Raw genomic sequence first — 16,965 nt, 5'->3', positions numbered from 1 at the left:
TTCCCAAATGGTTCAGTCTAGTTACACACACAGCTGGCTGGTGTTGCATGAATTGTGGGTAAACATGGTAACATGAGACAGCAGCTACTGTACAGAAACAGGACATCCCTGCAGAGCTCTTCAATCATTCATCGTGCAGAGGGACTGCAGGGCTGCAGGTGAGGTTTCACACTGCAGCATCTGTCAGAAAGATGGGACTTCTTTCCAAAAATAATGAACTGAATAATTAGGGGTGTAAGAAAATATCGATGCACTTGAGTGTTGCTGATATTACTGTATCGATTCTCAAAAACACTCTTTAGTTTACATGCAAAGACTCGTGGCAGATGGTGGCTCAGATTGTACAAAAAGTAGAGCTATGATGTAGCACGTTTCACTTAACAATTATGCTTCTTGGTACAACTACACAACATAAAGATGACATTTTTAACTGGAATCTGAGACCTAAATCTAATGTCAAACACCAGGAGGCCGGTATAATCATACTAATCCAACTGACCGTTCTTGTCCTGGCAGAGGAGAGTGAATATAAACCAGAGTGCTCACTCTGCTCAGGGAGATCTTGCGGTCAACAAACCAAATAAGGGTGAAAAGCCAGCAGCACCGATTGTTGCCAGAAGAAAGTAAGCATGAGGGACAGGTGCAGCAAAATACGACTCCCTGGGTGAACGGTTTCCGCTCCAGCGAGCTGTGCGGTCTCCCGTTTCACCCTCAAGTGAACAAGGCCGTGTCATTAGTGTGATGCAGAAACCTGAAGCTGGCTAACTTTGCCGGCTGAGGCCTGATCTTCGCCAAAACAGACGTCAAAATGAGGTCATCGACATCATCGTATCTGTTGTGTCACATTTGGTGTTGAAGGAATAGATTGACATTTTGGGAAACACATGTATGCTTAGTCACTTTCTTGTAGACAGTTGGATGAGAAGATTGATACATCTAACTCTCGGCAAAATAGTGACTAAGCATATTTCCCAAAAATGTTGAACTATTCTTTTAAACCTGCAGTAGGCAGAACATTTTTCGCATCATTTGGCAAAAAAAAATCCATAATAACCTTTCAGCATATTGTAATTCAAGTGTTCTGAGAGAAAACTAGACTTCTGCACCTCCTCATGGCTCTGTTTTCAGGCTTTAGAAAATCTAGACTTTGACCAATCACAGGTCATTTCAGAGAGAGAGCGTTCCTATTGGCTGTGCTCCAGCTGGTGGGCGGTGCTTGGTATTTCCTCAACTAATCTCCACATGGCGGCTGGGTCACAAACTTTCTCATTTTACAGCTAAACAGTACACTACAAGATGTTTCTGACAACATTTGAGGAGAGAAATAGGCATTACAGTAACAGAATATTGATTAATTTTTGATCAGCGCTTCTTAGTTTGACCGTTTGATCGGAGTTCACGAGTGATTGACAGCTGCTCAGAGACACCAGGCTCCAGCTCGGCTCTGATTGGTTGTTTTCCTCCAGTCTGAAATCTTGCAGATGCTGTTAGGAGCACCGGAGGACACAGAGGCACGTGATTTTTTTTCAGATGACCTGTCTTGTGCACTACTGTCAGGATATAGTGACCGTTTTCTAAAAATAACTTTTTTTAATCATATTTGCTCCATTTCTACCTACTGCTGCTTTATCTTTATCTTTTAAATCTTCTTTGACTGCGGCTCCATTTGACAGATTCAGTGCATTCAACTCACATGAATATAACCCACATCATTCACTTTGTTGCCATTTTTTGTAGTTTATGAAATACAGGAACAATACAATAACAGACAAGATATAATACAGTAAATAATAAAATACAATAAGTCCTTATACAGGATTGCATATATTAAAATATAAGTTTGTGGCTTAACACAGAAATACAGTAACGTCAACATACTAATGACAATATAACTGTAAACAGTGAACATGTAGGTTATTAGTTCTCAGCATGTAACTCAGTCTTTGGTTATAAGTACCTTTCAGAGGGAAAAGGAGATCTGTACAGTAGATATGTTCCCCTTTTGAGAGAGATACGAGTCAATGAAGTGATGTAGCTACATTATAATACTATTAGACCACGCTGTCATGACTATTTTCAGTGCTATAATTCCCACAGAGACATTTAATGAAGGTGTTGATCTTGAAAAAAAGCACCATGAGAAGTGACAGGATAAAAATAATAGTTCTTTCAAAATAAAAGTACATTTACTGTACCTTGCTACATCTATCATTTGGGATCGGTGTGTTTTACTGTTGGATTGCTTCACTGTTTATTAGTGTGAATAATTATGTTTATATTATTATTAGTAGTAGTGTTACTTTAAACTGTGTTCAGGGACGATCCTTCATCAGCAACGGAGCCAGAGTGACTTTAAGTTTGTGAAAACATCATCTGCGCGGGACTCTATCTCCTGTTATTTCCAGATGTATATCCTTCAAGTTATGATGTGAGCCTCTAAAATCAACAATGGAAATTAGGATGTGTTGGAAACTGCTACTTCTATATTTACATTTCAGCAGCGTCAGGCAGCCTGTGTGCCGCACTAGCTGCTATTTCTGACTGTGTTTATGAGACCGCTGGCTGGCTGGCTGGCATTTGCTGATTTGCTGAGGGTTGGGCACTAAAGCATTCAGAAGATGGTACTCGCTCTCTGTTGTTTCCCTCGGGCGATGCTCCCTGACTGCTATTAACTGTCCAATGTGACAGGATGTACATTTCTGTTAGCAGTCTGAATCTCACACTGAACATTTTGTTTTAACTGCATTGTAACAATAAAGTAGGGTTCTTTGTGTTTCATTACATGTATCCAACCTAAATGGCATTATAGTATTTTTGAACATGATTAACCCTTTCTAAACAGTTCCAACTGAAGAATTGAGGCTGCTACAGCTGCACTGACAGGATATCTCTGCAGACCCCACAGGTTACGTTAATGAAGTCTTTTTAAAAAACGGCATTAATGCAAATTAGGCCTAAAATGGTTCAAATAAGCAGACACGTTGCAATCAGGAGATCCAAACCTTTGTCTCACAAATGGAACTTATCCATATTAAAAAGGTATTTCTGTGTTCAATATTGTTTGCAGTGTCACCTAGAAAGTAGGAGTGTAACGATACATCGATTCAATGATCAACAATCCAATATCATCGATGCAAAGTTAAAACATCCGGTACATATCATCATCTGACGCCTTTTTTTTTAAATTCCCACTTTATATTTATTCTTTTTATTGAAAAGAATAGATTGTTTTTCTCATTTAAATGTCTGGAAGAGCCCAGCAATAAAATTGTCAAATCCTATTTTAGTTGCTTTTTGTTAGTTGATATAAGTGATTGTGTTAAATGGGCATAATGATATCGTATCATATCGATCAAAGACCCCAGAATGGAATCTAATCGAAATCGTATCAGCAAATATCATATCGTTATGCAAAGGATCAATATAATATCATATCATGATGAAACTTGTGATTTACACTTCTATTGGAAAGTACCATGCAACTTAATTACTGGGTGAAATAACTGGCTCATCTCAATAGTTGTATTTATATTGTTGTAAACAAGGAGATGTCAGTCAGTATTACCTACAGTGTGTACAGTATATGGTCGTAGTTACATTAATAACTGCCACAACACTGGATGTCGTCTGGTTCATCTGAAAACATTTTGTTATCATGTTTTTTCTTATTACGGAGAAAAAATGTGAACTAAATTTAATAAAGTGAATTACAGTAAAAGTCTTATGTATCAAAAAAGGCTGGGTTAATGATTCAGTAATTATGCTGAATCCAACTTAAAATAGACTTGCATACAGAGCAGTATTTAAATATGCACATATTATTAATTGAGCATTAAATCACACTCAAATCTAAAACAATATAAATAGATAAAATTGCATAAGAGTAATCCTTATAGCGTCGTGTCCTGTAGAGGCCGACAAAACCAAACAGGAATGTAAAACATGGCATAAATATTAAACATCTTGCAGTGGTAAATTAGGTGAGTTCTGCAAGCTCTGCATAAAAATGAGCTTCTATTTCAAGCAGCAACTTTAGTCCAACATCTTAAAAACTTCTACTTCTTTGTAGTGCCATAATCCCACAGTGCATAAAAAAGATGGATAACTTTTACTGTGAAGCCTCAGAAGCGAGCTGTTTTCATGCTGTTTGTTGTCTGAGTAATTAGTGCTAAGAGTTAGTATTTGTTTCATTTCTTTGAGGGACTTCCATCAAAAATGCAAAAAAAAACTTATTATATTCTTACTTGCATAGCAATATCTCGCAGGACCAGCCGATAACTTGCAGTAAAAGTGACAGGAAATAAAATAGTAGAAAATGATAATAATAGGAGCATTAATTAAATTTTCTTTAAAGACATTTTAAGTTAAGTAATGGAAATAACTGCAATCCTGTGTGACAACTAAGATAAATGCATTCATCAAAAATATTTTTAGGTCACAAATTATTTTAACCACATCTCTCTGCATTATCAGCGTTTTGGGGTGTTTCTATATTGTTTTTTTTTATCAACAGTACATGCCGCCAGCTGTGAGAAAGCTTTAACTTTTGAATCTTGCACACATTCAAAGCATACAGATCTCAGTGTAGCAGCCACACGGGTCGAGCCATCACTGTCTTACCCTCCCGGCCGCCGTGCCTCTGACTGCTACACCACCATGGGGGTATCGGAGCACACGGAGCTGACGGACTCTGCGTCAGACCTTCTTCTCTCCCTGTTGTCCCCCTGCCACTCCTCGTCTTCCTCGCCTATTGGGTTCAACCTCCCGTTCTGCTCCAGCTGGTCCTTGGGTTGCAGGAAGGCCACGTGTCTGTAGGCGAAGCCTCCGCCTTCCACTCTTTCCTGCCCCGTCTCCTCGTGTGCCTGAGCGATGCTGACGGTTGAAGAGTGGAGGCTGTCTCTGGGGTCGCCTTTCTCCAGGCCCTGACCTGGACAACAAGCGCAGCGGCAGGGCGTGAGATAGAGGTAGATGAGAACCATAAATAAACTGACCAGACACGCTATAAGGGTGGTGTAGGCCGTTTTGAGGTTCTCCAGCCCGCCGCTCTTGGTGGAATTAAACACCATTACAGTTACATAAAGCGTCTCATTGAAGGAGTCACTGGTGGCGTAGCAGGTGTAGACTCCTGAGTCCTCTGCCTTCAGGGGCCCAAGCTGGAGGCCACCGTCAAGACGCATCACAGCAGTCTTGTGCGCTGGAGACAGTGGGATGTTTCCAGGCAGCACCCAGCTCTTCATCATGTTCCTCTCCCTGGTGTCACAGTCCAGGACCAGGTACTGCTCCAGATAGTCTTGTTTGTCCATAATCGTGACCTCACTGCAGTTCAAATAGAACTTGTACAGATCCAGTATGGCCATTTTCTCTTTCTGCGGGCCTGGTAACAAACAAGTGTGGCTGCCCTTGAAGTCTGTGGCAGAGCTGAGCTCCTGGAGGTGCCAGCTTGCCACCACTTCATGCACATCACAGCTGCAGGGCAGAGGGTTGTTGTGGAAGTACAGGCCATTCTTGATCCAGGCGGGCAGAGCCTGAAGCTCATGGAAAGGCAGGGCTTTGATTCGATTGGAGGACACATCCAGCAGTCTAAGAGTTTCCATCCGGCTCCGGTCCTTCACCAGCTCCAAGGGGAAGCGTGAGACCTGGTTGTGGCTCAGGTAGAGCCTCTGCAGGCTGTTCATGCCGGAGAAGGCAGCGCGACTTACCTGAGCGATGCAGTTGCTGTAAAGCAGCAGCACCTCCAGGTGCTCCAGCGGCTCAAACATTAACTCGTCCAGCTGGCGGAGGCCATTAGAGGAAAGGTCCAGGTAACGAAGCTGTGTCACGTGCGCAAACGCCTCAGAGGAGAGGAAGGTGAGGCCGTTGTGGCTGAGCAGCAGACGATGTAGTTTGCCGAGTCGGTCGGGGGCCCACTCAGCTCGTAGGCCGGTGATGGCGTTGAAGCTGAGGTCCAGAACGGCTGTATATTGTGGGAGAGCGATGGGAACGTTGGTTAGATTCATCTTGGAACAGCTGATGATGTTGCTGGCGCACACACAAGTCTTGTGGCAGTCCAGAGGGATTGCCAAAAACTGAGCACTGACTCTCACTGATGGCAACAATAAAGCCAGAGGTAGAACTGTGATGAGGCTCCTTCCTCTGAACACCGCTTCAGTGGCACCATGGGAAATCCAGAGTGACCCCCCCATCATGTCAGGGTTATAAACTATAGCAGTCTGGATGTGATCTGGTCTTCACAGAGGAGTCATGGAGCTGTGTGGACAATAAGATCAATAAATTAGCACCGTTTTAGTGAAGATACAAATGAAAGATATTTTGTTGTTAATGCTTACAGCATCTCATGCTGTAATGCACCCAGGGGTGCACTGCAGCAGCCAGATCACAAGCCGATTGAAGGGGCGTTATCAGCGATTATCCGCTGAGTTACGGACGTCTCTTTCCCAATGTAAGTCTATGGGAAAAAGTATTTTTGGGCCCAATGGCGTCACGTGACAACGCGGAAGTTATAGTACCGCCGTTTGGCCACTACGAAAATTGGGATCAACGACCGGAGCTCTTCCTGGGGGCTTGGCTGCTGCTCCCGGCTTTCAAACCGCAACCAACACGGCGGCTTGTTTGGAAACTTTCTTCTCTTATATCACGAGAATAGTTCACCAAAATGTGTTTCTGAAAACATTTCATGTGAGAAAGAAGCCATGCAGTTGCTGAATCTGTCTTTATTTTGGATCACTAATGCTTAGTTTAAAAGTTCCTTGAGAGTTTCCAGAGGCGGCGAGTCGCGCCGGACGCCCCCGATTTGTGTAAAGTAGACCTAGACCTCAACTTTATGCAAATGAGTAGTGGCCAACGTGACGCCCCGTTTCTCGAATCGCACCGCCACGCTACCAGAATGCATTGCCCGGCTGCTTACATAGACAATGAATGGGAAGCTTGGAAAGGATGGTGGCTGTGGACATGTACCGTAACTACCGGCAAAGAGGTGGATCGTGGGCGGAGCTGAGGAGGGCCGGGTAACGCAGCAGAGCAGCTAGCGACCTGGTGCGTCACCCACCTGTCACTAAAAGCGGCCACGCCCTCAATTATGCCGAACTTTAAGTTAAACGGTTGAGTTACATATAAATCCCCCCCCCCCCCGTACAGTTGTCATGAACGGGGATATTAGCTATAGAGAGACCAAAACCGTTTTTTGTACCAGGCTGCATTTCTGCTGTAAAGTCGGGCATTTTAACATGGAGGTCTACGGGGATTGACTCTCTTTTGGAGCCTCAAGGGGCCGTTTGATGAACTGCTGTTTTTGGCACTTCCTCGTTGGCTTCATTTCTCCGCACCGGGGGTTGCCGCTTGGAGAAACCAAAAGTCAGTGTTGACTTACTTTATCTTATTACATTGCGTTGTTGAATACTCTATTCTGATTGGTCAATCCCGGCATTCTACGATCTGTTATTTCTTTATAGCAGACCGTTGCTATGTATAACAGACCGTTGCTATGTATAACAGACCGTTGATGGGCGCAGTTCTGATGTCGGACTCTGGAGGACCGTTTTTGTGTCAAATTATTAATTTATTAAGTAAGTAGCCGTGTAATAAAGCAGGATAATGTACAGCTAGCGGGTCATTGTTGTGAAATAAACTCTGCTTCGTGTCGGGGTTCACCGCTTCACCCTCTCTCAGTTTATTTCACAACAATGACCGGCTCGCTGTACATTATCCCTTATACTTACGTAGGTAATGTCCCTAACAAGTGTATTTGTTAGGGAGTACTTGTAAGTGTACTTTTAACCAAAACCCATAACCTTTTCCTAAACCTAACCAAGTATTTTTATTGCCTAAACCTAAAAGTTGTTTTGTTTCAATTCACAACGTTAAGTTTCTCTTTCACTTCTTTCACAATAGGTGCAGTTTAGTGATAATAACGGCTGATAATAGAAATGGGGGCACCAGATGGTCACAAAAGTTATTATGGGTGATGGGTGGTCAGCAAAAAAAATATCATCATAACCACAATTAATGAATTATCAAGATAAATCTCAGCATCATATCAAGAAAAAAAATACTCTATAGATATCCTAAAAGATTATTAACACACTGATGTTTGTTTCATCCGCCTCCTCCTCCTCCTCCTCCTCCTCCGACCATCATCATCACATCATCAACCTCCCCCTCTCACTGTGTCACAGACATTTGTCCCAGCAGGCTCAAGTGTCCCAACCTCGCTCTCAATAGTATAGTGCCTTTAGCTCGCTACCTTTTGTCGGTTTCTTCTTAGGATCCGAAGAGAAAAGGTTGGAGTCTTCTTCAACAGTCCGGTGTTGGAGATGATCCGCTACAGGACAGTCTCATCCTCTCTTCATCACAACAGCAGCAGCAGCAGCAGAAGCACCGGAACAAAACAGCCTGTCTGCGGTCCGCACTGATGAGCAAATGCAACCATCTGATAGTTGATCTGAGGGGAGCAAACAGCAAAGCAGCAGAGCAGGGGGTGTGTCACATCCTCTCTCTCTCTCTCTCTCTCTCTCTCTCTCTCTCTCTCTCCTCTAGCCTACTCTTCATCCTCAGATGGTCCTATACTATTAAAGCTGACAGTCCATAACAACATCAAAACATCATGTGTCTGAAATCAGCTACAGCATTTAAAATATGAATTAAACATGTGATGAATATTAATAGCAGTGTGGTAAACATCTGGGGAATGAACTGTCTTTGAGATGATGAGCTTCAGATTGTCTTTTCTTTCCTCAGCTGCATACATTGTCCATTATGATGCATTGTTTTTTTTTGGATGGTGTAATGTTTTTCCTCTCAGAATGCATTATACCTGCAATGGCCCATTCAGTGCGATGATGTGTTTTAATGATGGAGTCCTTCCCTCTCTGGTTCGTCTTATCACTCTGGTGAAGGTCAGGGCAAACATTAATTGTGTGCGTGTGTGTGTGTGTGTGTGTGTGTGTGTGTGTGTGTGTGAACTGCAGCTGCAGCAGTCTTTAGCTGAGGACGTGATGTGCATGCAGCAGTGTGTGAGGGATCAATATCAGCATGACGTATTTAACATAAACACCTCAGAGTCCTGTCCTGTGAACTGGATAAAACACTTTTAATATACAATCATTACGTTACACCAGTAAGATTTAAACATGAAACACTGTAGCTTGTATACTGTTTATTTTAGTTATCATGTAATTTAGACTCTGTATTCGTTACAGTTCAGCTCTGGCTTTTTTATCTTCCTCCTATATCATAATACTACCTGGCCCCATGCAGGTTTGCAATGTCATCATTTGATTTCACACATTATTTTAGGAAAATGCAACATACAAGCACAAAAAAACCCAAACAATGAAGGTCTTTTTGGCCACTTGGGGGTAGCAGAAACAAGTTATAACCACAACATTGGTATATCATCACCTTCTAAGTTGACATAGTGAACTTGTTAGCAAACAGTTACAATATTTACCTACACATCGAGCAACATTATCATTCATTTAGACTTTGTTTCCTGCATTCTGGTGACTTTAAAACAATGAAAATAACATAATAAGTACACTGTAACATAATTTTTATATGAAACTTCTAATTTTGCCTTTAATTCTCAGGAAAGAAAACTGAATAATTTGCCACTCTGGCGTAAATCTGGCATGTGAATCTCTAGCGTAAACTAATATTCAGCAGTTTTTATTCATTTTTTGCCTCATCTTGAGTATTTCTTTCAATGACGGCCCTTTCAGACACAACGCTATAACGGCACCACTGCGCTCTGAAGCCTATTATTTCCAACGGCTTGCGCCAAGCCGGCTTTTCACTGCGTCGAGCAAAGCCCAACTTTGGGCGCTGCGCGCTGTGATGTGCGCTGAACCCAGAGGTGAGCGCAGCTCAAACATGAGCGTCGCGAGCATAGACAGCTCTCTTCCGCCGGGAAACGACATTTGTTGTGGCTCTATTGTCGTCCGGGTGGAAACAGTAGGGCTTATACACGCTGTACAGTGCCAGAAACAGGTTGAGATAATGAAAAGGGAAAAATAGGTGTGAAAATTTGCAGTAAATCAGGAGAAATACGGGAGAATTGTGACCCCAGGAGGAAACCGGGAGAGGGCAATGAAAACAGCTAAACAACGAGCTGAAACTCACAATGAAGGCCGTTTTCTTGGGATTAATTTGCACAGCAACACATTTTTTCGAACTGTTGTTTTTGTCATGAGTACTTTCACACAGAACGTGAATATTATGCATTGAATCTTTTTTCGGAATTTGACGATTTTCTGAGCTTTCCCACCGCTAATAAAAGCATCAACCAAATACGTTGTGCAGAGCCAGTTGAGTTACGCCTATATTTATGAAACGACAACACGGAGGCTCCGTAGTCCGACCCAAGATGGCAAACTTTATTACTCCTTTCAACCTTGACAGCGCAGACCAGATACACTCCATCCGTACTTACCTTTCACAATAAAAGACCTATAATATTCACAGGCTAGTATTAAGTATTTTTGTTTAGTTTATTCGTCACGCCCCTGGCGTGTAAAGGCCGTAAAGCTCCATAAAGACAAGGGGAGCTGCACATTCAAATGACACCTTTAACATGGTCACATTGTCATAACAAAAATGTTGATTATAGCTGCTTTAAAATTAGATTTTTTGACACAATTAACCAAGATTAGATAATCACTGGATATTGTGCTTTTTCCTCAAACAAATTTTCAATTAAATTATCACAACCCATTTGACACAAAGTCAGCCCTCGGGGGTGCCATGCGGCAGTCGTCAGCTTTGCCCGGTTGGTAATCTGACCGTGTTAGTAATGCTGCATTGTTATTCATCAGCAACCTTGGGATGTAGTTTAGAGATAATCCAGTGCATGCACATTCAATTTAATTATACTGGCTACACTCATTGTATTGTCGGTGTTCAAAATCTCACGCCTGTCAATCTGTGAGAGCAGGTAGTAGTGGGTGCAGATTCACCTGTTAATGCACAGGGAGGAGTCTAGAGAAGGGGAGGTTATATAAAGGCTGGGTGTGTCCTGTTCACATCCCTTTTGTCTGAGACCATGCCCAACCCAGTACGTTTATTCATAATAATTCTGACAATTTGTTTTAGACGACATATGATTTATATCCTTTGAGTCATCTCTAATTTAATGTTTGTCTCCAACTCCTTAACAGATCACGGTGTTGTTCTGGAGCTGTGTGATATCGGCCACTTACCTGTGAGATAAAGTCAAACCCAGTAAAAGAGGCAATCTGTTTAACTTTAGAAATAAGTGGTTTATTGACTTATGTTTGTTATAATTAGGATCCGGATGGAGAATGTGAGAGGATTTCTTCCTTAAGAAGTTGATGCATTAATAATGTATTAATAATATTGTGGTAAGCATGGCAATATACAATATATTGATTTCATTTTTTTTATTGTACAGAAAAATCATCATCATTCATCCTTCATCATCCATCCTCCACCCATTATCCTCACTCGATAAATGGTTAAATGTCTCTTGGATCCTGGTGTTTTAATGTACAAACCAGCTAGAAGTTCTATGGTCCAGTCTCTCAAACAAACAAGGCAATAATAGTCTAACTTAAGTGTAGATTATAAAGTCTTTTTTTCAGTCGGGATAACTTGCATGCAGTAATATGGAAAACTCAAATACACACACAAAAAAACACATCACATATTCATAAATGATAGAACAATGTACAGGAAAGGCTATACAACTACAGTAGCAAGGCAACGCACCGACTGAACACAAGAAAAAGGCCAGAACACACACACATCAGGACTATGATTGGAGTCTAAAGCTGCAGAAGGTGAGAAAGGGCAACGATGCAGAAGTCAACATGACAGATGACCATCCAGCTGTACATTAAATACCTTGTTATCAATCTTCTGAGCACAAGGTCACCTCACAGAGACACCCTCACATGAAAAGTGATGTGAAGATGAAATGGTTCACAGGTCTGGTTGCTATGGGCGCCACGGGCAGGGGATGATGCAAACAACGAGAGCACCATGTGCAGTATAAAATGATTATCATGTAACGAGTGATGAGAGAGCGAACACAGAAGAGACGTCACAACGTCAGAAGGGTCGACGTGCAGCGCTCGACACTGACCTGCAAGTCTTTGATAAAAGGTTAAACTGACACAAAATCCAGGCACGATGTCAACCATGAAATCACACTGTGAGGTCTCACTTACAGGTTAGATTGTCCAGATAGTTTACATCCCTAAATAATCTGGTCCACATCCTGTCGAAAGAATACCAGATTGAATTATTATATAATAATTAAACCTAATTTTGTTATGAACAATCTACAGAATTGGCTAAAAAGTTCTACCCAAAGCTGTTAATGTAAAGAAATTATATATAATATGTACTCTAATTTTTATTGTTTTTTGGACATTTAACAGCAGATTTTTATGCCGTCATGGCCTTGCAGTGATATGATGATTGCCTCTCTGTTAAATAAACCTTACGACCATATAAATTAGCATTTTATATTAAAATCCATTTAGGAACTTTCTTCTAATGGAAAATTAAACATTTAAATTAAGGCTGTCAATCGATTAAAATATTTAATCGTGATTAATCACATGACTGTTAATCACAATTAATTACAAATTAATTGCACGTTTTTTTATCTATTCAAAATGTACCTTTAAGGGAGATTTGTCAAGTATTTAATACTCTTATCATAACATGGCAAACTGCAGCCCAACAGGCAACAACAGCTGTCAGTGTGTCAGTGTGCTGACTTGACGATGACTTTCCCAAAACTGCATGTGATTATCATAAAGTGAGCATGTCTGTAAAGGGAAGACTCGTGGGTACCCATAGAACCCATTTTCATTCACATATCTTAAGCTCAGAGGTCAAGGGACCCCTTTGAAAATGGCCATGCCAGTTTGTCCTCGCCAAAATTTAGCGTAAATAAGGTTGGAGCGTTATTTAGCCTCCTTCCTGACAAGCTATGACATGGTTGGTACCAATGGATTTCTTAGGTTTTCTAGTTTCATATGATAACTGTATCTCCACTTTAGCTTTAAAACTGAGCCCACTACAACCTAAAAATCGCGTTAAAACTTGAATAATGATAAAAGCTCGATGAAATGTTTGCACAGATAAACTAATGAGAAATAGACTAAAACCCTTTGAATGTCCTCTGGAGGAAGCTGTATATTGATCAGCTCATGGAGTGCTGTAACATGAGGAATATTATATAATATTATTATCATTAATCTTTTTGTCAGATGTCTGCATGGATCTGTGTCTACATCCTCTCCCTTTGCATTATATTGAGGACTTATAGGTGGATTTATAAGAGACGGAGAGTACACCTTTTCACTTTAAGTTTTTTCATCCTAAATATTGCAGCAGAGTGTGTTTCCATTAATTCAATGCATGCGTCATCATATGCGCTGCTGCCCTACTTTCAGGGTCAGAATCCAACTGTTCCTATGCGGGAGCAGCTGAGCATTATGGGAAATAAAGTGTGAAGCAAGTTGGATTGTGTTGTAAATTGAAAAGAAAAATGATGAGTCATTTAGAGTCAGCTCTTGAAACTTGAAACATCAAGGTCTCACTACACATAACAACAACAACATGTCACCACTTTACAATGAAAAGCAAATGTCTTGTTTTCATGAAATAAATACAGTCTTGTCTTTTAGAGTGTTTTTAATCTACGACAAAACAGAATTGTCTGAACCCACAGAAGAGCATCTCGGCTGTAATCATTCATGTAAAAACCTAAAAATCACCAAATACAGAGATACATGGCTTTCACTAGACTGTCGCTGAGACCGAGCTGTGCAGGCGCGATGCATCTGCAACCTCCACTGTATACTGATGTGACATGGATCTCAGTAACAGTAATTATCCGTCATTACCACAGAAACACCCACACACACACATGAAAACAAGCACATCATGCTACTTCTGCTGTGCTATGATGCAGGAAATGTGGCCTTTTTCTTTAGTTCATAACAATAACTATGCTATACTCAGGCATTAATCCCAACAAATTGTCAACAAATACTATGAAAAGATCAAAACCAACAGTAAATAGATCCTACAAACATTGTGTGTGTATTCCTCTGTGCCATAGACCTCCATTGTTGTCCAAAAACTATTAAAAACATGTCGATGAGTCATACCGTTGTACTGGCTGATATGTTCCTTCATTATGATGAACATGGGCACTGTTAGTTAAACCTGCAGTAGGTAGAATGTTTTTGGCATCATTGGACAAAAATCCATAATAACCTTTCAGCACATTGTAGTTCAAGTGTTCTGAGAGAAAACTAGACTTCTGCACCTCCTCACGGCTCTGTTTTCAGGCTTTAGGAAATCTAGTCTGTGACGGGAGACTTTGGCCAATCACAGGTCATTTCAGAGAGAGATTGGCTGTTCATTCAACGGAGGCAGCTGTCAATCACTCGCAAACTCAGATCAAATGGTCAAACTAGGCAGCGCTGATCAAATATGAATTAATATTCTGTTACTGTAATGCCTATTTCTCGCCTCAAAAAGTGTGCTCCGGCTGGTGGGCGCTGCTTGGTATTTCCTCAACTGATCTCAACATGGCTGCCGGGTCACAAACTTTCTCATTTTACAGCTAAACAGTACACTACAAGATGTTTCTGAAAACATTTGAGGTGAGAAATAGTCATTACAGTAACAGAATATTGATTCATATTTGATCAGCGCTGCCTAGTTTGACCGTTTGATTGGAGTTTGCGAGTGATTGACAGCTGCTCAGAGACGGCAGGCTCCAGCTCGGCTCTGATTGGTTGTTTTCCTGGTCTGTGAAGTCTCGCAGATGCCATTAGGAACACCGGCGGACACAGAGGCACATGATTTTTTTCAGATTACCTGTCTCGTGCACTACTGTCAGGATATAGTGACTGTTCTATAAAAATAACTTTTTTTAATTATATTTGCAACCCACTGCTGCTTTAATCTTGAGTCAACAGCACATACACTGTCCTGCTGCTGTAAATACTCCCGAGTTCACCAAAAGTCACGGTTCCTCCTCCGTGACACCTGCCTGTAAGTGTGAATGTGTTTTTATTATTTATTCTGCCTTTTAGTATGAGTGACGTGCGCTTGGTGTGTTTTAGTTTTGTTTTGTCTGTTTGCTTGTTCCCTCTCTCCTTCTCACTACTCACCTGGACTTAATCTGCAATCAGCACACCTGACCACCAATCAGGCAAGCTCCTCTTCATTTCATAAACCACGCTCTAACGACCAGTCTCCACCGGATTGTTGCCATTCATGGTTTGTTGCCGCGCTTCCAGCTCCTGCTGGTGATCTTGTCAGTTTGTTTCTTGTTAATTTGTTTGCTTGCTCGCCTCAACTAACTGCTGATCAAATCACATCCCCGGAACCTTCCTTTCCCCTCATCCACTGCCAACGCCAGCCTGCAATATCAAAAGCTCTGTTAATAAAATACTTACCTTTTCACCTACCTGTTGTCCAGCATCTGCATTTGGGTCCAGCCACAGGAACCCTGACACCAAATGTGTTTTTATCCGCCGCTGAAAAATGGTATCCAACAAATGCACTATTTACTCTGGCTCAAGTAACATTTGCAAAAAAACTACAGTGCCCAGATGTTTTAGGAAATTACTGACTTTTAAAAAAAATAAAACTATATATTTGTGACTTGTTTTTAAGGTTTTGCATCTTCACATGTAGCTAATGGACTTTTGGGGCTGAGAGCCACAGACAGGGAAGTTGGGAAGTCCGGAGAGGCCGATTAATGTGCTGTTTTAGTTCATTTCATGGGATTTATTGACAATACTGATGCAGCCTTTCCTTCAACAAAATCATAATCATTCTACAGTTACAGACTCTCGATGAATGTAGTATTTCAATATTCATAACCTTCATTATTGTCTCTTGGCAGTTGTGATTTGAGTCGTGTAAGCTCACCTCTCGCTGTCACAACAGCCTGTTCACAAAGCTGAAGTATCAGATAGCAGGATGGATTTCGGCAGCGGCCTGGTGGATGGGCGTTCTGCTCTTTGGAGACTTCCAGTTCTCTGGTGAATTATAAATGAGATACAGCTCTGGGGCAGTGGCAGCATGTTATGGCAATATCCAACCCAGCCCACGGTGCTCCATCAGCGAAATGAGATTAGCCTCTTTCCTCAGGAAGAGCTGCTCGCTGCTCACAGCTGCAACAATAATGGATGTAAGAACTAATACTGACACTGAAAGGTTGTTGTGATGATCAGAAATAATATATTTTGGTCATGATATAAGCTGACGTGCTTTCATACTATACATATATTATGATATACAGTGGAATCAAATAATACAAAATAATTGTTTTTATAGAATCATTTAGTAATTATTGAGATTAGGCATCAACACAAGTTCTTTTGTACTTCAGTGTTGAATTGCAAGCAACAGCTTCATTGAATGAGTCTCAGGCTTTGTCGTTTTACTTTTAATGTAACTCACTAATTCTGAGTGACTGCAGAATAAAAACACTTTATGTTTCATAAAAAAAAAAATGTTAATGGTTAAGTATTTCTTGTTTTTGGACTATATTTGGAGCATATGTGTTTATATGGCTCGGGACAATGGGACCAAAAGCCCAGGTATCACTATCGGTATAGGGAGTGAAAAAGTTGGATTGGTGCATCCCTAATATTTACTCTTACACTGAATTGAAACAACACAGATATTAGAGCTCAAAGAGCATGCATATGTTTTGTGCTTGTAGCATATTTGGTCATCAAACTCTTTCTTAATATCTTCTCTGAAAGTCACTGCAGATAAAAAAAAAAGAAAGAAAAGAATGCAGGCTCATTTTCCTCACTGAAGGATCAATAGTAATTAATGTTTCAGATGTATCGCATCATCACAAAGTGAAATTCATTCAAAGCCAGCGAGAGAGAATAGATAAACAAATCCCAGAGATAAATCTCTCTCTGTGTGGAAAAAAACACAAGAACAAGAACATAGGAG

General features: G+C 41.1%; 1 protein-coding gene across 1 annotated transcript; it reads right to left on the bottom strand.

The window, feature by feature from the left end:
• Window positions 1–1,211: 1,211 nt before the first annotated feature.
• Window positions 1,212–8,489, bottom strand: LOC141767336 (amphoterin-induced protein 1-like). Its single transcript, XM_074634531.1, has 2 exons — window positions 8,240–8,489; window positions 1,212–6,246 (listed from the first exon to the last, which is right to left on the bottom strand). Exon 2 carries the CDS (start codon window positions 6,183–6,185, stop codon window positions 4,647–4,649), a length of 1,539 nt encoding a protein of 512 aa, XP_074490632.1. The 5' UTR covers window positions 6,186–6,246; window positions 8,240–8,489; the 3' UTR covers window positions 1,212–4,646.
• Window positions 8,490–16,965: the final 8,476 nt, after the last annotated feature.

The sequence above is a fragment of the Sebastes fasciatus genome, chromosome 1 (genome assembly GCF_043250625.1).
Source record: "Sebastes fasciatus isolate fSebFas1 chromosome 1, fSebFas1.pri, whole genome shotgun sequence".
NCBI classification, from domain to species: Eukaryota; Metazoa; Chordata; class Actinopteri; order Perciformes; family Sebastidae; genus Sebastes; species Sebastes fasciatus.
Note: the sequence above shows the minus strand (reverse complement) of the source record. Positions and strands in the feature narration are given on the sequence as shown.